The sequence below is a fragment of the Pelodiscus sinensis genome, chromosome 12 (genome assembly GCF_049634645.1).
Source record: "Pelodiscus sinensis isolate JC-2024 chromosome 12, ASM4963464v1, whole genome shotgun sequence".
In the NCBI taxonomy this organism is placed as follows: domain Eukaryota; kingdom Metazoa; phylum Chordata; order Testudines; family Trionychidae; genus Pelodiscus; species Pelodiscus sinensis.
This window is the reverse complement of record NC_134722.1, coordinates 2,098,443-2,119,350: the sequence shown is the minus strand read 5'-3', so window position 1 is coordinate 2,119,350 and position 20,908 is coordinate 2,098,443. Positions and strand designations below refer to the sequence as shown.

At 61.8% G+C, this 20,908-nt stretch overlaps 1 protein-coding gene across 1 annotated transcript in view; it reads left to right on the top strand.

The window, feature by feature from the left end:
* CDH1 (cadherin 1) overlaps positions 1-20,908 on the top strand; it is a 38,553-nt gene that overhangs the window by 9,611 nt on the left and 8,034 nt on the right. Inside the window, exons 3-10 of the mRNA XM_075939800.1 lie at positions 12,325-12,548; positions 13,887-14,030; positions 14,383-14,538; positions 16,002-16,146; positions 17,003-17,178; positions 18,024-18,152; positions 19,134-19,319; positions 19,755-19,999. Coding sequence (XP_075795915.1) covers positions 12,325-12,548; positions 13,887-14,030; positions 14,383-14,538; positions 16,002-16,146; positions 17,003-17,178; positions 18,024-18,152; positions 19,134-19,319; positions 19,755-19,999 — 1,405 coding nt within the window. The remainder of the gene's footprint in view (positions 1-12,324; positions 12,549-13,886; positions 14,031-14,382; positions 14,539-16,001; positions 16,147-17,002; positions 17,179-18,023; positions 18,153-19,133; positions 19,320-19,754; positions 20,000-20,908) is intronic.

Genomic DNA, 20,908 nt, shown 5'->3' with positions numbered 1-20,908 from the left:
CGTGCGAGTAGCTCCCCGTGGGCCAGAGAACTGAGACCTGGGCCGTTTGCGGTGCAAGGGTGATTAGAACGTGGACTCGGCCATGGGGGTGTCCCCCGCAGCCTGTGTACGCACGGCCCAGCTCCTCAGGGACAGTGGCTCTGTCTGTGTGACCGGCCCGTGCGCACAGGAGGGGCTGTGGGCAGAGCAGGCGAGCGAGCCGAGATGATAGAGCGACCCAGCACCTGTCCTGGGAGGCGGAGTGTGGCTGGGCAGGGTAGAGTGAACCTGGCTGGGTGTGGCGGGGCAGGAATGCACTTTCCTTCCAGCCGGGCTTCCTGAGGAACAGGTTTGGCTGCTTCTGGCACATCCAGCAAACCCAGGGCGCTGGAGTGAGGCCCAGCTCTGCTCCCAGGCTGGTCTCTGTGGACCAGAGTTTCTGCCTCCACCCGTGGGCCGAGGTGAGGGGTGGAGCAGGCGAGCCAAGGGGAGAACCTCTCGGTGTGGGCCAAGGAGAGGCCTGGGCAGAGTTCGCCTCTAGGCCCAGGCAGGGGGACAAGCTTTGCTCTCTTCGGCCTGCCCGTTGGATGCCTGGAGAGCGAGTCCCCTGTCTGAGCTCACCCAGCGAGCCTGGGGCTGAGTCGGGTGGAACGTGCCAGCCCTGTGACCCCCTGCCCCTCACTAGCGCAGGGGTAGGGCTTGCACTGAGAGCCCCGAAAGCTTTCTGCCCGCACGAGGCGAGCGGGAGGGGGCTCTCGGCCGTCACACCCTGCGGCCGTTGCCTTCGCTATCCACCCCTCGAGCCCCGGCAGGCAGGTTGCGGGGAACGCAGGCGGGAGAGTCCTTCTGAGACGGGTGGAAATGGAATGGAATGTAGGGAATTTCCTACTTCGCTTCTGAGTCCTGTTGGGGGAACCCTTCACTTCCCACCTCCCCTCCACAGCCTCACGCGCGGCCACAGACTCGCCGTAGGCTAACGGGCTGGTGTGTGTATTGGGCTGGACCCCGGGGCTTCGCCAACTCTGGCGTGACTTGAGGGGGTTGGCGCGTCGGGAACGCTTTGGGCACGGCTAGGAAATGCAAACAAGGGAACGGTTCTGCCGGCTGCAACTTGCCACTGACTCCCTGGGTCTGTATTTGGAAAATCAGTATTTGAAAAGTAAAGAGCTAACGTCCTGCTTTTGCGCTGCGACTTGGCTCCGTTGCAGATCACTGGTGGGGAGGGGAGGGGAGGGGAACGGCCCGGGAGAGCATTGGCCCCATTGTTTGGGGTTAAAAAAGCCTTTGGGTGATGCTGACCACACACACATTCACGATTATTTTTCACATTGGAAAAAGTTGGCAAAGTGCCGTTCTCGCCCCAGTGAGCAACTATGCCAGCTCTTGTGACAAAGGGATTCAGTCATTGGGTTGGTTTTGTCTCAGAGGGGCGGCCGTGTTAGTCTGCGTCTGCAAAACCAGCGAGGAGTCCTGGGGCACCTCAGGGTACGTCTGTGCGACAGAGATCGAGGCTGCCGCAGTCCATCTCCCAGGGTTGGGATTAGCGGGGCTAGTGAAGACGGCTCATTCAAACTGAGGGGGGCGCTTCGGTGGATGCCGGCAGTCCTGCTTCTACGAGGAGTAAGGGAAGTGCAAGGGAGAGTGTGCTCCCTTCGCCTTCCTGCAGCGTGGGCAGCGCCAAAAGCCGAGTGAAGGTACTTCGGCTTCAGCGACGCAAATAACGTAGCTGAAGTTGCGCATCTTAATTGGACCTTGTCCCGTGGTGTAGCCGTACTCTTAGAGCAGTTTCCCAACTTTATTGGGCCACTTGAAAGAATTGTACAGAACCCTCAATAAGTCTGATATGTGGTATATAGCAGGTGATTGCGCGCACAGCGCTGAGTAGTGACATCATCGTCCCCTCTCTGGCTAAGCCGGCATTGCACAGGGACACTTATCGTGGCAAACACAAATGAAAATGGTTTTCAATAAAAATAATAAATTCTTAAATATTTTTCTAAATCATAAAATGTGGTTGTAATGGAATTTTTTCGCGGAATCCTTATTTTCACTTCACGGAATCCCAGTTGGGAAACACTGCCTTAGCCTAGCAGATTTATTAGGGAGTACGTTTTCATGGGTCAAACCCACTGCCTCAGATGCACTGGAGTGGATGTTCCAGAAGCAGGGAGGTATATAAGGGAGAAGTTGCTTGTGTTAATGAGGCTAATGGAGTCAGGGAGGAAGTGGCTCGTTCACAGCGTTTGATGTGGAGATGTGAATAGCCAGAGGGGGGAAATTGCCTTTGTACTGCGTTAACTAGCTGAGATCCTTATTCAGTTCTACACTGATAGTGTTGGATTTGCAAATGAATTCCAGGCTGGCTATCTCCCCCTGTAATCCGTTACAAAGGCATAAATGAGTCATTTCCACCCTGACTCAATTAGCATCATTAACACAAGCAACTGCTTCCTTGTATAGACCCCTTCCCCCATCACTGCCAATCCAGTTCATCTGATGAAGTGGGCTTTACCTCCGGGGACAGGGACGGTGCCCTTGCCTCACCAGACAGTCCCCGTTCTTCACAGAAGGTCTTGGCCTCCCAGGTTCTTCTCTGCGCTTTTCACTGGATTAAAATGATGCGCTGGCCACGGGCCCGTGTGTGGCTCCCTGGGGGTCACGGGGAGCGTGGCCGGATAGCCCCTCACAGCCCCCAGCTCAGAAGCCAGAGCAGCGCTGGGCTGGTCCGAAAGGCCCAGGAGAGAGAAGCCGGGGGGGTGAGAGGGACCCGGAAGCGCTGCTGGGACACTGGATTGTTGGACGTGCCCAGGGCTGCCGCAGTGAACAGCCAGTGCCATTTGGGTACACAGGCATGGACCTCTGCCCTGCTGCCTGTGTTCAGACGCCTGCTGGCCATGGGGCTGTTCCCTTCCCGCTGGGTGTCTGGCATTCGGCAGCCTCTCTCCCTGGCTGCCCCTTCCCTGGGTGTGGGATTCTCGCGCCCGCCCGCCTGCAGATCCGCCCGTAGGCGCGCGCTGGCTGCTGGGAGCAGGCCTGGTGTTGCATGTTACAGCGACTCACCAGTGCACGTTCAGTCCCCTGCTTGGGGCTGGGCTGCTGTAGTCAAGAGGGCTGAGCAGCAGGCAAACCGCGCCGGTGCCGTGTCAGCCCGGCACAAGGGGCTGTTCCGCCCCGCCCTGGAAACAGGCACCTGAGGCCCCGCTAGCCCCAAGTGTCTTCAGCAGCTGGACTCGGAGCTGCGCCGAGCCCTGAGCCCTCGCTGCGCCATGTCCATAGGGGGCAGGGCTGCTCTCCGGGCAGCTCCCGGGATGAACCGGCCCCAGACAATGGCCGAACTGCAGGTGTCCTCGCCGTGCCTCTTGTCGCTGGGCGCCGCCTCAGGCAGGAATGGGAAAGCCGGCCCGGGCTCTGTGCGGCCCCTGTCCTGCCGTGGCACCCAGGGAGCTGGGCCCGTGGCGCTGGGTCCCTCCCTCCCTTCACATAGGTGCGGTGCGGGATGGTTTTCCAGTGCTTTGTGTTAATTGTTACCTGTGTTATCTCCACCCCGCGCACACAGCTGTGGGCAGGCCCCAAGACCGGTCCATCTGCCTCTTGCAAAGTGCAGCCTTGCCGTGTGGCCCGGGGGTGGGGGAGAGGTTTGGGAACCGCGACGGCAAGTGGCTGGCGGGGGGTGTCGATGACACGTCCTGCATGGTGTGTTGAATTGGACCCACGTGGCGCTCGTGGCTCCAGCGAGCTCTCCTTTGGCCAGCCTGGCGCTGGGCATGGCTGGGCCGTATCCTCTGGTGCCGGCAGTGCCTTGGCTGGAGCCGAACTCGGCTTTCCGGCGGGGAGGAGAGACCTGTGTGGAACTGGCAGGGTGCAGGGTTAACCCCTTGCAGGCTTGGTGCCGGAGGGAGCCCGTCACCCAGCCAGTTGCGAAGAAGGGGTTAAAAGACCTGCCCTCGCGGCCCCTACCGCGGCGTGTGCATTTCCCCCGCGGGCGCCGACGGAACAAACACGACCTTGCTCTGCTGCCCGGAGGGCAGGGAAAGCACCCAGTCGGCAGGGGAAGTCCAGCTGACTGCTCACCCGGCTGTTCAGTGCGCCGAGTGAACCCTTGGGAAACCCGGCTTGCCCGGATCTTTCAAGGATGGGATCTCAGGGGTTGTTACAGACGTGATGAGTGCAGGTGGAGGGCTGCACCAGGAATAATTCATCCTTCTCTCCCCCTGCCCCCCCCACTTTGAGCATTTTGTGATGGTGACAGAGCCCGGGGTGGTGACAGAGCGCAAGGGCAGACGCCTAGTGACACGCAGGTTTGCTGGGTGCCAGCTCTGACTCCGTGGTGGCCATGCACATTGGAGGGGGGTTTAGCGGCCGCCCTCCATCCACACGCTGCCTGTGCAGCTTAAAATCTGCCGGGATCAATAGCACATCTGCCAGGTCTCTGCTGCCTTCCTCTGCCCGGCAGCAGCGAAAGCCAAGGGGAGGCGCGGTGTGAAAAGCTCCGAGGGTGCGTTCTCTCTGTCCATCTGACACCCCCCCGCCGTGCGGCGTCTTCACGCGAGGGGCATAAACGGTGACGGCGCAGTCCTTACGCAGAGCGTCTGGTCGGTTTCACGCCTACTTGGCGGGGTCTAGAATCTTCCTGCCGTGTTTAGTTCTGAGCAGACGGAGGAAGGGAGCATGGGAAGGGACTCGAGGGAATTAACTTATGAAGCATCCAGTGGCAAGTGCTCATTTCCCCCTCCTTGTTTTGTCCCAGTGTCTGAGTAGTGCGGGGAGGGGAGCCCCAAACACACTGACCAGCAGTAACCTGAAAGCAAACAAAAGAGGGGTGGGTTATACGGTTCACCTATGTAACTCACTGCTGCAGGAGCCTGGCTGGAGAGTCAAGGCAAGTGAGGGAACAGCCTTTGTTGGACCAGCTTCCGTCAGTGTGAGAGCAGAACTCGGTGTAAGCTCAAAAGCTTTTCTGTCTGGCCACTGGAAGGGGCAATAAAAGATGTCACCTCCCTCGCCTGGTCTCTTGAGCACTGAGGCTGGTGTTCTGCAAGGGCGGGTGCTGCTATCCTGCAGGCACTTAGCTAAGAGCAGCTATCCTGTCTCCGTGCTCAGGGCTTTGGCGGACCCCCTCCACCTAGAATACTCCAGAGCAGTGATTCCTGGAAGCTGAGCGTTTGTGAGGCTGCCGGGGAGAGATTCAAATGATGCCTAGCTGACTAGCAGAACACCCACAGCTGGCAGCCTGCGTTCTCCTGGTGGTGCACATGTATTGGTGCATGTAGCAAAATTCATTCTGCACATGGATGTTAAAAACTAGAAGGAACATTGCCCCAGAGCTGGCTAGGTGGAGCAAAGGAAAGGGGAAATCTAGGCTGCGTATCCAGAGAAGGTTGGTGCAGAAGCCGGTGAGAGGGGATCAGGGTCACTGTGCTGTGGTACTGCTGGGGGCTCCAGTCCTGGATCAGTCCTGGTGTGTGAGGGACTGTACAACCCACAGCGCACTCCCCTAACGAGATGCCGTCTCTCCTTCGGCTCCCCTGGGCTGTTTGTATCCTCAGCAAAGCAGGGCAGGCCTGGCTACTGGGATGCTTCTCACAACCAGCCTTGGGAAAATGGGCAGCCCCGTGTCCTGCCCCTGCTCCCTGGCACGAGGAGGAGGGGGGCTCCACTTGCTCTAGCCCGGGGCCCCACAAAACTGTAATCTGCCTCTGCTGAGACCCAGCTGGGCGGCGTGGTCAGCTGAGAGTTCGTGGCCCACCCTGGGGCCCCCAATTTGTCTCCTCCCACTCTAGGCTTTGTGTCCTGCCGGTTCACTTTGCACAGAACAATCACAGCTCTCCCATTCTGTCCTCCGAGGCCTGCCACGCCCGCTCTACTTTCCCACTGCCTCAGTTAGCCAGTCCTCGGGCAGGAGGCCTCTCCAAAGCACGGACAGGCGGCCCAGCCGCTGAGCCGGGGTGCAGTTCAAACCCTCTCGTCCCCCCTGCAAAGGCACAGCGCTTGCCCCTAAGCATGGGGCGCCCCCTCCCAGGCCCCTGGCTGGCTGGTTTCCAGAACCACGTGGTTGGGTGCCATATCTGGGGGGTTGTTCTGCGCTCTGCCGCCGGCCTGCTGCACCAAGTCCCTTACCCTCTGTGTGACTCGGTTTCTCTGCAGTCACGGGTGATGCCTACCGGGTAACTGGTGAACGGGTTACCCATTCACATCCCTACGTGCCACGGCACAGCCATGTCTGCCTGGCCACCGCCATTTCAGGGGCTCCCCCGCAGCGTTCTCTTCCCCACGTGGTCCCGCCGGGGATGTCCCGCGAGCAGAGCTAACCGTCTCTGCTGGGATTCCCTCGGAGCGCTGGGCTGGGCTGCAGGAGGGGACAAGTCCCCGGGTGCTCAGAGCCCTTTCTGAAGGCTCCAGTTCCTACAGCAGGATAGCAGCGGGGCCACGGTCATTCCCAGCAAACAGCCGCTCCCAGAGTCGGGGTGGAAACCCTGGAGTCCCCCAAATAAAAGTCTGTTTGGTCAGGAACCTTTCACCTGCCTGTGGCATCACTGAAGTGGAATCTGCCTTCCTCCCCCGGAGCCTGTCCCCATGACCCCCCAGGCCGGGTTCTCCCCCCCCCCCGGGGGATGCAGAACCCACCCTGCGTCTTCTGTCTAGTGCCCAGGCGTGTGGCTGAAACCAGCCCTGCAGGGCCGGGGCTGGGTGGCCGGGGACTCTGGCTGGAGGATGCGAATTGCAGCCTGGATTCACACCTGTTTTTGTCAGGCTGGGGAAATACCAGGTTCCCATGGCGACGGGCCACATCCTGCTCCCTTTCTCCCCCAGGTGAATGGAGCTACTCGGTATGGGCAGGGCCTGGGGGTCCGAGCCCCTCGGTGTGCGAGGCAGGGCAGCGTGCGCTGCTCCCTTCTGTAACGCCGCGCCCTGCGTCCAGACGTGCGCCGTCGAGCCAGTGGGCAGGGCAGGTGGGCTCTTGGCGCACAGGAGATCAGCGACGACAGGAATTCCCCTGAGATTGGGGGCTGCGCCCCGCCCATCTGCTTCCAGTGCAGCGTGCGTCAGGCAGCGCCCTCTGCTCCCTTCGGGAAAGGGCCCGTCCCGCGGGAGCCGTGGAGTGAGTGAGCTGTGGCGGGAGGCAGAGGCCTGCAGGGCCTGCCAGGCCATTTGGGGCGTGCAAAGCCCATGGCTTGTGGGGAGGCCTCGTCTGCCCCCGCAGTGCACTGGGGTAGCGAAAGGAGGGATGGGTTCAGCGGCTGCCTGGGTGTGTGGACGCTCGTGGGGTTGAAACCTGGCTTGTCTGGGAACGGTCAGTGATAGATCCATGGGTTTGAGCTCAGCCAAGATCAGCCATTTGAAACCAGCCGCGAGTCCCCCCCTGCGGCTGTCGACAAGCCAGCAACGCTGCTCCAGCGCTCCTCTGTCAGAGCAAACCTGCCTGCTCGTAGCCCTGCCAGGGGTACTCACCCGGGGCGTCTGGCCAGCCTGTAACTCTTCTCCCCGCAAAACCAGCCCTTTGCAAACGTGGAACACGCCCACGAGCTCTGTCTGTCTGGACTCAAAATGGGCCACGCTCATGGCTGGGGGGTGAAGCGGCTGCTTGGGCAAGCAAGCTCCCCCACCTGCGGCCAGGCCTGTCCCACCTCCTCTGCCCCCTCCCCACTGTCTCTGCTCGCCCCTTCCAGCCAAATCCCCCAACCCAGGTGACATTGGGAAAAACCCACGACCCTGCAATTTCATCCAAAAGAAAATGGAGCGAGTTCTGCATGGCTCGCCTGGCGGTGAAGTCTGGACATGCAGGAAATACTGCGCTCACAGCACTACGTTGGGGAGTAAAATGTCAGCCCCCGGTTTTGTGATAGGCCCAGTCTGCGTCAGAGGGTTATTTGCAAACGCTTGGTAGTGAGGCCTGCTGAGTACAGCATGAAATCGTGGGGACTGCGCGAGGCAGCCCTTCTAGTCAACATTTTCTTCATCGGTATTTCTAAGCTGATTTCATGTTTTACACACATGCTCCAGCCTTCATAAAGTCACCATTCCAGTCCAGATTACTGCATGTTTCAACTCACTGAAACAGACATTTTAAATCAGTCAGAGCAGTTTAGTGTGTGTGTTATGCCTACAATTCCTGGAAGCCTATTTTTTAACATAACACATAAAGTGGCATTTCAGAAACAGGTCTTGTTATGAAAATCACAATGAATCAGTGTTCACTCTTTCCAAAAGCAATGCACGTTGCTACGAAGGATTTTATAGCCGAGTAAGGTATTGATTTGGGGGAAGGTTCTCTTTAAAACTAGTTCATAACACAGTCAGAAATAAAAGGGAAACTCATTTGTTCAGCTATCTAAATGAATAAAATGTTGTCCCTTTTAAGGGCTCTCTTCAAGGGGGGAGGAGAGCAGGAGGTCCATAGAAAGGACAGGAAGACTTCAGAAGCAATTTTTGTACTAAAGTAATTCACATTAAAATGTCGTAGGGGGTTAGTCTGTAACTTTATAAACAGTGAGCGGTCCTGTGGCACCTTAGTCTAACATCCATATGGGTTTTGCTCATGATACTGTCTGTATTTTTGTTAGTCTCTAAGTACTTGTTGTTTTATCTAAAATACACATTGTAATTTTTAAGAGGGGTCTTTTGAAGAAGTTCTCTATAGCTGAAGATCCCGGCATGTAAGGCTAGAGCTGGATACTCAGATTGTGCCTCTAAACATTCTTGTGCAGATATTTAGAGATGGGATTTGAAAATCTTCCGCAACCAACTAACACTCTCTGAAGGGATTCTTGAGCGGAGGTCCTAAGATATAGTCATGCCCGGCTGGGTGAATTCAGGGCTGGCACCTGCCTGTGGAATGGCTTCATTCGTGGCTCTGGCCCAGGTTCACTGTTATGCTAATGGTCTGGCAAGCTGGAAGGCTTTTCACTTGTCAGTTAACAGATCCTCTTGGGGGAGGGGGGAGCCCTGAGTCTGCAGCAGCCGGCTGTGGAGCCTGCCGCAATGGCCAGAATAGAGATAGGAAGAGGGGCGCGAGGGAGCACTAAGACCTAGGGGGCATTGCCTTCCTTTGCCTCTTACACTGCCAGCCTGGCTGGTTTCTCCAGCCCCAGCTGCGCCCGGTTTGGCTGGTGGCTTGGCTGTCCCTGTCCCAGCTGTGAAACTTTGTGGGACCGGCACAGGGACTGATGCAGAACTTCCTGGCACTTGTGTGTTGCCCTGCAGAAGGGGGAGGGCGTTGGCCGTAGGCTGTTACCCCAGTAGCAGGCTGTGTGTTGGGGGCAGGGGCAAGCCCCTCCTCCTTCGGGTAGCCAGCGAGCTGCGGGGTGCGGCGCACCAGGCCTTTGGGAGCAGGCACCAGGGAGATCTTCTGAGAGGAGCTGGGTCCCCTCCAAGGCTGACTGCCGGGTTCTCCCGCTGCCTTGCCCTGCACCCTCTTGTGACCGAGACCTGAGCCCTCCCGCTGAGCAGTCTGCCCTAGGCCCCGTCAAATCTACGCCAGCCTGGCAGCCCATTCCATGGGGTCACCGCCTCTGGGCTAGGCCACACAAATGCCACCGCTTCCCATGGTGCATTGCTCATCCGGCCGGCATGGCACTCGTGCGGCCATAGCATGACGTGTGTTTCCGCCATGCCTCTGGGGCTGGTGGGGGGGAGAGTGCACACGGCACTTCCCCACGCCCGGGGCCTGCCAGACCTGCCTGCCGGCCACTGTCAGTCCCATCTGCGACGGGGGAGGGAGGGCAGACTATGGAGGCCCCCTTCCCCAGGAGCAGAATGGGGAGAGAGAAGCTGGGAGCAGGGAGAGCCCTGTGCCCCTGGCAGGTGGGGGAGCTGGGAGCCATTGGACCCAACTGGAAACCCGCACCCTTCATTCCGCCCCTGTGAACTTTGCTGCATCCCCCCTCCCCTATCCTGAGGCAGGTGCAGCCCTGCGGGGCGTGGGGCGCTCGTGACCTGACATGTCACAGCCGGCGGGTGAAACAGTCGGACGTGGAACTGCAAGGGGGTGCCTGGGGCAGCCTCGGCAGCGGGCTCTGTCACCCCAGCGGCCGCCCCTGCGCCCTTCACGGCCGATGCCGCACGGGCGGGCCCAGCGTGGGATGCTACCTGACGGGATGGGTGCGTGGGAGCCGTCCAGGTCCCTTCCCCAGCTGAGGGATAGCACCGCCTGGCTCACCCTGGTGCCGGCAGGCCCAGCGGGGAGAGGCAGGAGTGGCCGTTCCCCCTGCCAAGCATTTGTAACTGACCCGTCCCGGGGGCTGTGCCTGCCAAACCAACGAGAGGGCCGTGGCACCTTGGAGACGAACAATTCATTTGGGCACCAGGTGCCGTGGGCCAGAGCCAGTGCACATGCGTCCGCCCGCGTGGCTTTGAGCCGCGGAAGCCGGTGCCCCCAGGGCACGTGAGTAAGAACCGAGTGCCCGGCGGGGACAGACTGAGGGGCATCCGGATGAAGCGGCTCTGCGTTTCCTGGGGGAATGGCCCGGCAGCCCCGGGCCCGGTCTGAGCTGTGGAAACGGGCCCCCGCCGAGAGGCAGGCGGCTCCCGCCACGGAGCTCCAGGGACCCTGGCATGTTTGCCTGGACTCAGGGAGCATCCGCATTCCAGGCCCTTCCCAGGTTACTCACCCGGCTTCTGGGGGAGGGGACGAGGGAGCAATGATCCGGGAGCCGGGCTGCCATGAGCCTGCGCTTAGGCAGCACCTGGGACTCCCTGCGGGGGGGGGTTGCATTCAGCGGGGAGCAGCACAGCTGGGGGGGCTGAGAGCCTCTGGACTGAAGTGCAAGCCCTGGGTGAACGCAAACCACTTGAAGCCAGGGGGGCTACAGCCTCCCCCTCCCCCCTGCTCAGTTCCAGCCCCTGTGACTCAGCTTCCCCCCTCCTCCCACCCAGCTGGGGCTCCACTGATAAGTGCAGGCAAGGAGGCTGGAGCAGAAGCTGCCTCTTCCCCCTAAAAGAGTTGCTGATGCCCCAGGGAGGGCAGGCACGGAGTGGAGGGAGGGTGCAGCAAAGGCCTCCGGAGGATCCTGGGCCGAGCTCCGGGCTCCCCTTCCAGCCTGTGCCGGCAGCTACCGGCCCGGCCGTGCCCACCCTCACCTGATTGTGCCCATATGGGGCTGAGGGCCAGCCCGCCCTGAATCTCCCACGTAAAGGGGAGCGGTTTGAAGCCAGGCCCGGAGGAGGCAGGGCCCAGCTGGCACTGCTCAGGCAAACGTCCCTGGCTTGTTTGCTTTGGCAAAGGCGCTGCCGTCCCCAGGGCGCCTGGGACAACGAAACTGGAGCACGGGCGCCCTCTGCCCGCAGCAGCTTTCCTGGCCGAGCCTGGCTCCTCTCCTGGTACAAGTCCATCCTGTGCCCGTGGACAGAACCGGGGGCAACCCTCTGCCCAGTACCCCAGGCCTGGTCCATCTCACAGTCACTGCTGCTGCAGAACCTCCAGCTGATCCCCCTCCCCTCCCCTGCAGCCAGGGCTTGCTAAGGACCCCCTCCCGCGCCCCCCTCCCCTGCACCCCCCGCTAATGGGCACCGAGTCTCTCTCCTTGCACTCGCTCGGACGAGCAGTTAGTCTGAGTGGCTAAGCCCTGGTGGCCAGGGAGCAGCAGAAGAGCTGACGGGCTCAGCCAGGAAGCGATGCCCCTTTTTGCTGACTGCCGGGTGGCCTGCGGGCGGCTCACAGGCCCCACTGTCGTTCCACGAGCGGGGGAAGGAGCCAAGAGCTGCACTAAGCAGGGGGTAGCTCAGTGAACCCTCTGCCCACGGCTACAGGCTGCCCAGGCGTTAACGCCAGCCTTCCAGGAGGCTGTGCCGTGTTGGCACCAACGTCCCTGCCGGCCCTTTCTCCTCCCCCGCTGCAGCTGTGCTCGCTTTTGGCTCTAGTGTCCAGGGTCTGAAATGGGGGAGCAGACTGCTAAGTGCCTGGAGAGGCCCACGCAGATTCCCCTAGGAGCCCTGGTACCAGTGTTCCCTATAAGCTGAGTGCTTGGGCAGCCGCCCAGGAGAGATTCAGGTGCCACCCAGCTGATTAGCGCAACGCCCACAGCTGGCAGCAGTTGTTTATATTGGTGGTGCACATCTGCATTTGCCTTGCTGCACAGAACAAAATTTATTCTGCACATGGATGGAAAAAATGAGAGGGAACCCTGTAGCTGGTACCCGCCCTGGGAATCTCTCTCAAGGCCCAGCACGGTGTGGAAGAGAAGGGCTTGGTGTGTCCGGCCGCCGGCGGGCAGGGTTAACAGGTGGTGTGTGGTCCAGAGAGGAGTATCCGGCTGCTGATTGGTCTGCGATCACTCGCTGTCCTGCCGGGGACCTGACTACGCAGCTTCTAAGCCCTTCTCCTGGGCGGGGCTGTCTCCCTCTCCGCAGTGAGCTTCGAGGGCTGCACGGGCCGGAAGCGGACGGTGTACCTGTTGGACGACACGCGCTTCCAAGTGCACACGGACGGCGTCGTCTCGGTGAAACGCCCCCTGCAGCTCCACGGGCATGAAAGGAGCTTTTTCATCCATGCCTGGGACTCTGCCCGGAAGAAGCACTCCGCCAAGGTGATCGTGCAGCGAGAGGGGCGTGGGCACAGCCTCCACCAGCACCCGGTAAGTGACCAACCCGCGGGGCGGGCAGGCTGCCCCATCTGCCCCCACTCCGACCCTTGCCCCTTCAGGCCCGGCGGGTTCCCCAAGTCAGCCCCTGGCCAGTCTGGATTCATCCCCTGCTGGCGGAGCAGCCCCCCCCCCCACCTGCCTACGCTGCGTGGCTGCACGTGCTGCCTGTTCCGGGCAGAGCTGGGGCGTACCCCTGGGCTCTGGTGCCACCCGCCTGCCAGGCTGCGGGAGGGGCAGCCGCTGGGCAGGGTGAAGCTCCTGGCAGCGGTTCAGCCCCTGATGCTCCCCTGGGGCTGGCTTTGTCTGCAAACAAGAGCGAGGAAACGCCGTATCCTGGGTACCGCCTGCTGGGACCCAGAGGCCATGTCTTCCCCCTCCGGTGCTAGGGAGAGACCCGGGCTGGGGCTTCCCTGGCCCTGCTGTCTCTGGTCAGCTGCTGCCCCCTCCAGCTGGGCTCCTGGAGGTCCTGTGCCCTGCACGGCAGCTCTGGGAGCGGGAAGGCCAAGGTCTGTGGTGCAGCAAGAGGCGGCGCCGGTCCCGGAGGCAGCGGACGCGGGCCGCCCTCTAGCACAGCCGTTCTGGGCCGTGGTTCCTCACAGCTGCCTGGCTGTTCTTCCGTCAGAGCCACCCGTGCGGCTTGCCATAGAAACGGTCCCCGGGTGGCGGTTGTAAAGCTCTGGAGAAGCCGTGGTGTGGGTGTTGCTGGGGGAACGCACCGGGACTTCCTGCCGGGAGAGGACACAGCGGGAAGCTGCCCCCCCGGCCGTGCTCTGGCGCCCGGTCCCCACAAAGCAGGGGGATGCTGCGTGCTCCGGGCGCTTTGCTTTCCCTTCCTCTCCACGTGGGTACCACCGGTCTGTGCCTTGCTGCTAGAGGCACAGGACCAGTGCCCCCCCCTCCTCGGACAGCCCAGCACCTCCTCCTGGCCTGAGCTCAGGCAGGGAAATCTGTCCCATGGACCCACATTGAAAGCACCCCAGGATCATTGTGTCTCCCCAGTCCTGCTCCCCCAGATCTCCCTGCTGGTCGGATGCAGCCTGGAGCTCTTCGCACACCTGCATTTGCTGCTGGGTCTGGCCTGGGGCCGGCTGCATCTCATGTCCGGCTGGGAGAGGCAGAGCTGGGTGCAGTCCCAGCAACGTGCTCCAGCCTGTCCCAGCCCAGCGGTGACTTAACAGAGCTGGCGGCTCACGGCTCCCCCAGCCCTTGGCAGCAGGTGCAGAACTGGGCTCTGGAGTTGTCTGTCGGATCTCGGGCGCTTTGTTAAACCCTCCAGCCCCTGGTGTCTCAGGCAGGGACCTCGCTGTGACCCACATCTCTCCCCTGCAGGACTCCCCCGCCAGCACTCAGGCAGATGTGCTTCTCTTCCCGGAGTCCCACCCTGGCCACAAGAGACAGAAGAGAGACTGGGTCATCCCGCCAATCAACTGCCCGGAGAACGAGCGGGGGCCCTTCCCCAAGACGCTGGTTCAGGTGTGGGAGGCCTTTGGCACAGTGTCCATGTGGCGGGTCTGTCGCGGTTGGGGTGGGGGAAGGGGGCCTTGGGGAGCCTGCAGTGGGGCATGGCTGGTGAGCCATTTCATTGCCGGGATCTTGGGCACTAGCACGCAGTTACAGGGGGAGGCTCTGTCTGCGTTCACTAGCAGCAAAGTCCCCGACCCGCCTTCCAGGCCCGTCGGTCCTGTGTCCTCTAATGGGGTGAATGGGGGTGCATGCCGTGCTGGAACGCGAGGGGAGGCATCTCGGGGGCTCTGGGCAGACGGGATGGGACAGCACAGTGCTCAGACCCCCACCCCTGCTGACCCGGCCTGTTCTCCGGCACTAGATCAAATCCAACAAGGACAAAGAGACCAAGGTTTTCTACAGCATCACGGGGCAGGGCGCAGACACGCCCCCCGTGGGCGTCTTCATCATCGAAAGAGAGACAGGGGCGCTGAAGGTGACACAGCCCCTGGACAGAGAGGAAATTAGTAACTACACGGTGAGTCCCTGGGCCCGTGGAGGGAGCAGGGCCGTGTCCTCTGGGGCCGATGACCCCGGAGCTCGGAGGTGGCTGGAAGGAGCGAGAGGCGCCAGTGAACTGGGTCTCGCCCCATTTCTTGCACTGCACGGTCCAGAGGGCTGCTGCCCTCCCCACGGTCTCTTCCCCGGGCCTGGCTGAGCACAGCCAGAGGGGCGGGTGCTGAGCCCAGCTAAGTACTAGAGATGTTAGCTACTGTGTAACCCAATAGTCGTGTAACTGCTAACAGTCCCCAGGGGCGGGGCCGGCGGCCACTGGGCTCCCAGCCCCGTTCTCGGGGAGCCCCCTGCCGCTGAGTCAGAGGCACCATCCATGGGGCAGCAGGCAGAACTGGCCCACGAGGGGAGCCAGTTTAAAACCAGCACCCCTCATGGACCGGCTGCCCCGATACAGAGACAGCAGCGTGGGGTGGCAGCCGCCCCTGGCTGGGGGGAGTTCTCACCCCCTGTGGACAAGGGCTGCTTCTCGGCAGCCTCCCCTGCCACCCCCGCGCTGCTGCTGCTTCTGATAGAGGCAACTGTGGGGGGGGGGGGGAAGCAGGTGGCACCAGGGAGCTGGGGCTGGGGGCCATTGGCTTTTAAGTCAGCTCCGCCCAGCACTGGCTCCTGCTTACCCCTCCTTTCTGCCTCTGATACAGCGGGGGGAGCACGTGGTCCACAAGATTAACCCCTAGCCCATGGCTTATCTGTTAATTAATGGAATCCTTGACTACACGTTGACATCCCTATTGGGCGCCCCCTCCACCTCTGCCCGGCCCTGGGCCCTCGGCCGTGTTAGCGCGTTGCCTGGGGGCTGGTTCTGTCCCCAGGGTGCTGGGTGCTGTGGTGGAACTGGGGGGGCCCAGCAGCGGTGAGAATCGGGCCCAGCGCGCTGACAGCCCAGCACCGGCTCGCCGCCTCAGCAGGGCCCCGGCTGCCTGGAGACATGCTCAGCATCTCCCCCTTCCTCCTTCCCCTCTCCACAGCTTGGCTGGGCGCTTCGTCCTGGGCCCTGGGGGCAGAGCAGGGCTGGCGGGGGGCTCCGTGCCCAGCACTGATGCGGGTTTGGCCCAGCGGGGAGGAGAAACCACAAGTCCCCACGGTGGGGCAACCCAGCGTGGCCTCTCCCCGGGTAGCAGGACACCAGTGTCCCTGGGCCAGCCAGCGATTGTCCTGGGAGCGCTGAGGGAGCTGGAAGACCCTGGGCTCAGGCTAAGCCGGGCAGCGTTCCCCAGGCCGGGTGGGCTGCCTGTCCTGCCTGTGAGCTCAGACCCCGTGGGCATGGGCAGCCGGAGTGGGGAGATCAAAGCAAGTCCCCTCCGGCCAAGCCAGCCAGGCCTGGGCTGTCGCTGTGGGAGGCCTGGCTGGGCGGGGCGGGGCTGCTGGCTGCTCGTGGCCAGGCGGCTGCAGGCCTCGCGGGGCTTACTCACGGCGTTGGCTTTGCAGCTCTTTTCCCACGCGGTGTCTGCCAACGGGCTGCCCGTGGAGGACCCCATGGAGATCATCATCACCGTGACCGACCAGAACGACAACAAGCCCCAGTTCACCCAGCAGGTCTTCACCGGCTCCGTAGAAGAAGGAGCCAAGCCAGGTGGGTGCACGGAGACCCTGCGAGACACTGGCTGAGATGCGGCGTCGGAGGCTCCCCTCCCAGGCGGGAGAGGCGAGGGCCGTGCTAGTGTTGGGAGAATTCTGCAGCGGAGAATTGAAATCCCAGAATAACCCCAAAGGGGCTAAAATCTGTGTCCAGTGACAGACGCGCCTTGTCCCCACCGTGCTGCTATTGCCCATGGCTGGGCTTGGAGCAGGCTCTGCCTCCCCTTCCAGCCCACCCAATCCTGCAGTAAAGTCGGCATCGTGGGGTTGGACCCACGGGAACCCAAGGCTCCCTGTAGTTTTTTTATCCATGTGCAGAATAATTTTATGTGCATGTGCAGATGTGCACCACCCACTGGAACACAAACCTAGCCGTGGGCCCTGCTAATCAGCTGGGCGGCATCGGACTCTCTCCTGAGCGGCCGCACAAGCGCCCGGCTTACAGGGGACACTGCCAGTTACCTTCCCATAAGGCTCTGGGGCTGGCGGGGAGCCGGCGCTCGGTGCAGACACGGGCGATGGGGGCGGCAGAGAACAGGGAGCTAATCCGGTAGCAGTAAATGTGGCTGCAGACTGGGAGGCCTGGTTCCCTGTGAGAGGCTCCTAGGGCGTTATTCTTTCCCTCGCCCGGTGAGATCGATGGCTCTGGGCTGACGCCCTGGCCCGGGCGCTTACACTTTTACTCCTCTGTCTGGGGCTGCAGAGAAGAATCGGTCGACGTTGGGGGGGCGGGAGATGCCTCGTGGTTGATCGAGGCACCGTCCCCGATCCCCTTGGCAGGCCCAGGCGGGATTGTTCTGGAGAATCGTCTCCCGTGTAACTGGACAGTCTTGCTGTAACCTTGTGTCCAGGGACCTCTGTGATGCGGGTGACGGCCACAGATGCAGACGACAGCGTGAACACCTACAACGGGGTGCCTGTGTACACCATCCAGGAGCAGATTCCCGCACAACCCCAAGCCCAGATGTTCACCATCGACCGTGACAAAGGCATCATCAGTTTGATTGCCACGGGGCTGGACCGGGAGGTGAGTGCGGGAGTGGGGAAGCAGCGCGGGTCGGAGCAGGGCCGTGCGACACGTTCGCACGCTGAGGGAGGCCCTCGGATCTGACGTGCGATCTCCGCCCCGGGGCACGCTGGGAGTGGCGGGTGTCCAGTGCAATCGGGGTCGCGTTCCTGGATGTCTCTGGCAAACTTCCACTGTTTCCCCTTGGCGCCTGTGCCAGGCTCGACCTCCCTGCCAGCCAGCCTGAGGCTGATGACGTGTGCCTGGCGGGCGAGTGTGGGGGTGGGGGGTTCAATGGGATCTTGGCAGCGCTAGAAACTAGCCCCAGGGCGAGGCCCGTTTGCTGGGACGTGGTCAGTTAATTCAGCCCCCGGACACGCATCTCCGCCCCGTTGGGTTGTAGCAACGCGCTGCTGCTGAGCCAGAGTCCAGCCGGGGGGCTGCGCTGGGAACTCCGCTGATTAAAGGAAACCCCCTTCCAAACACATTGGGGAACCTGAAACTGAGCTAACTCCTGTCTGAGCCCAGATCGGGGGGTGAAAACCCCAAGCCCTTGTGAAGCCAAGCGAAGGCTTAAAATGCCCTCGGCTATCGCTGAGCTATTACATGAAGCGGGGGCACAGGGACAGCGCGCCTGCTGAATCGAAGGGCATTTCCTCGCTCGCTACCGCTGGGCTAAGCAGCTGGAATGCCCCAGACCGGGCAGCCGTAGCCGGAATAGTGGTGCTGCCGGACAGCTGAGTTTCGGAGCGCACCCCTCCTGTCTCACCTGCTGGCTGACCCGCCAAAGCCAGTTCCCCGCCGTAGTGCAGCAGCCTGACGTGCCCTCCGGCGCCTAACTCAGAAATGACTCTTGTGACTTGCAGACGACCCCCAACTACACACTGATAGTCCTGGCCACTGACATGGAAGGCAAGGGCTTCGCGGCTACAGCCACAGCGCTGATTGAAGTCACAGACGCCAACGATAACCCGCCAGTGTTCAAACCGCTCACGGTAACGGAAGCTCTCCTGCTTGTTTGCACGGGGCACAGGGCAACAGAAATGACGAGGGGTTTGGAACAGCTGTCGTGTGAGGAGAGGTTAATAAGACTGGGACGCTTCAGCTTGGAAAAGAGGAGACTAAGGGGGGATAGGATAGAGGTCTATAAAACCATGGGTGGTGAGGAGAAGGTATTTACTTGGTCCCATAACATAAGAACTAGGGGTCACCAAATGAAATGAACAGGCAGCAAGTTTAAAACAAACCAAAGGAAGTTTTTCTGCACTCAGCGCACAGTCAATCTGTGGAACTCCTTGCCAGCCCTGGAAGCCAGTCTGAGTAGCCAGCCCTGGAAGCCAGGAGCCAGTCCCAGTGCAGGGCTGGGAGCGGGAGCCCCACAGGCTGGGGGCTGCTGACCCAGACCTCGCTTAGCTGGTTAACTGGTTAAATGTCAGGTTAACCTAACGTTTAACTGGTTAATTGATTACCTGGGATTTTACATCTGTCTCCTGTGGCTGGAAGGCGCCCTTCCATCCCCTGCCCTGGTGTGATGTGCCATAGGGCAGTGTCCCTTAAGCTGAACGCTTGGGCGGCCACCCAGGAATGATTCAGGTGCCACACAGCTGAGTAGCAGAGCACCCACAGCCGGCAGCCTGTGTTCGGTGGCGGTGCACATCCACATGTGCTGCAGTGCTCGGAACAAAAAGTATTCTGCGCATGGATGGAGAGAATTTGAGGGAACATTGATGTAGGCCCCATTGAGGAGCGTGCAGCCGCTTGGGGACCACACCGATGCTTCTGGCCTGGGATCTCCACCTTGGAGTCCAGGAGCTGCACTCGGCCGCTGTGTGGGGGTCCCAGCTCTGCCAGAGAAACTGGGCACTCAGGCATTGCTGTTTGGAGAGCGGGTCGGATTCTGGCTGCTCCATAACTGGCTCCCCCATCCCCACATGTGGGGGGGTGCCCTGCAGCCCAGCCTGTCCCTTCTGTTGCAGTACAACGCCGCGGTGCCGGAGAACGAAGTGGGGGTGCTGGTGGCCCGGCTGCTGGTGTCGGACAAGGACCAGCAGGGCTCTCCCGCCTGGAGAGCGGTGTACGAGATTGTGAAAGGGAACGAGGGGGGCGCGTTCTCCGTCAGCACAGACCCCAGCAACAACAACGGGCTCCTGAAAACGGCCCAGGTGAGCTGCAGCCACCCAGTGCTGCCCCCCCCCCCCCCCACCTTGAGGGGACTTGCTTTGAAAGGCTGCTGGCCGGTGGGGCCGTCTCCCGGGGTCCCCGGCTGCACCACTTCCCCGCAATGTGCCACCCGTGTTCATCCTGGGTGGGCGCACGGTGAGAGGGTTAAACCAGGGGCCTGGGAGCTGCAGAGTTTCCTTATCCCCTCAGCCCAGCGGGGGAGGCTTGGGGGCCTTGGACAAAAGGCTTTGGGCTCTCGAGGGGCCTCCCCCGGGCCAGCCTGCTGGTGGGTTAGTGCCTCCTCTCTCCAAGGGCAGGGCCAGTAGCCTCCCTGTGGCTCCTCGCTGTGACTTCTCCCCAGCCTCCCGCGGCAGGCACTGAGCGGGGCTCGGCGGCGTCTCTCCTGGGAAGCTGACCCCGCTTTGCCTCCCTGCCAGGGCCTGGATTTTGAGACCCAAAAGCAGTTTGTCCTGCACGTGATCGCAAGGAACGAAGTTCCCTTCTCGGTGCCTCTCCCGACTTCCACCGCCACCGTCACGGTCGATGTTGAGGACGTGAACGAAGCCCCGGTCTTTGATCCACCTGTCAAAAGGGCCGTGGTCTTGGAGGACTTGCCTGTGGGACAGGAAGTCACCTCCTACACGGCCCGGGACCCGGATCGGAACCCGAATCAGAAAATCACGTAAGGGCAGGAACGCTGCGGCCAGGCCTTGCACGGCACCAGGGACTGAGCGCACAGCAGCCCCCGACTTGTGCGGCCAGGCCAGGCCAGGCCACCCCAAATCAGCCCAGAAATGCTGCAGAGCGAACACCCCGCGGCCTGTGCGTGGCCTTCCTGTGTCCCCTGGGCCCGGGGAGAGCCAGGCACGAAGGGGGGGTCCGAGTGTGGCAAACTCCCCCTCTGATCGACGGGTCTGCTCTCTTGAGAGGCGCGAAAGGGAAATTCTCCGGGCTGAGCAGTGGGGCGATTGCCCAGGCAAAGCTCAGACCTGACTTGGCACGAGCTGCCTGCAGGTGTGACAGCTGGGTCTGGAAACCTGTGGGGTGGCTGTCTGCCCGGCTCACCCGGCAGCTCCGGGACGTAGCTCTGGAGCTAAACTGCCTGCAGATCCAGGCCAATCGGCTGCGGCCTGGCGACCCCACGCCCGGCTCTGCACTCCCGAGTTAGGTGATGCACGGCAGTGTGCAGCGAACGCTGTTTCCACCGCAACATGGCTCCCCCCAAGGGGAGCACACGCCAGCTCTGCACGAGGGGGAGCCTTCGGTCGATGGGGGGAGGGTGGCGCAGGGGCCATATGGACACTGCGTCGCTGCCGTCGCCTGCTGGCTGTCAGCCCTGCCGGGAGCTCCCGGCTGCTCTGCCTTGGCCCAGGCTCCTGTCGGCTCTGCCGGGGGCTCCCGGCTGCTCTGCCTTGGCCCAGGCTCCTGTCGGCTCTGCCGGGGGCTCCCAGCTGCTCCTCCGTGGCCCGGGCTCCTGTCGGCTCTGCCGGGGGCTCCCAGCTGCTCCGCCGTGGCCGGGGTCCTGTCGGCTCTGCCGGGGGCTCCCAGCTGCTGCGCCGTGGCCGGGGCTCCTGTGGGCTCTGCCGGGGGC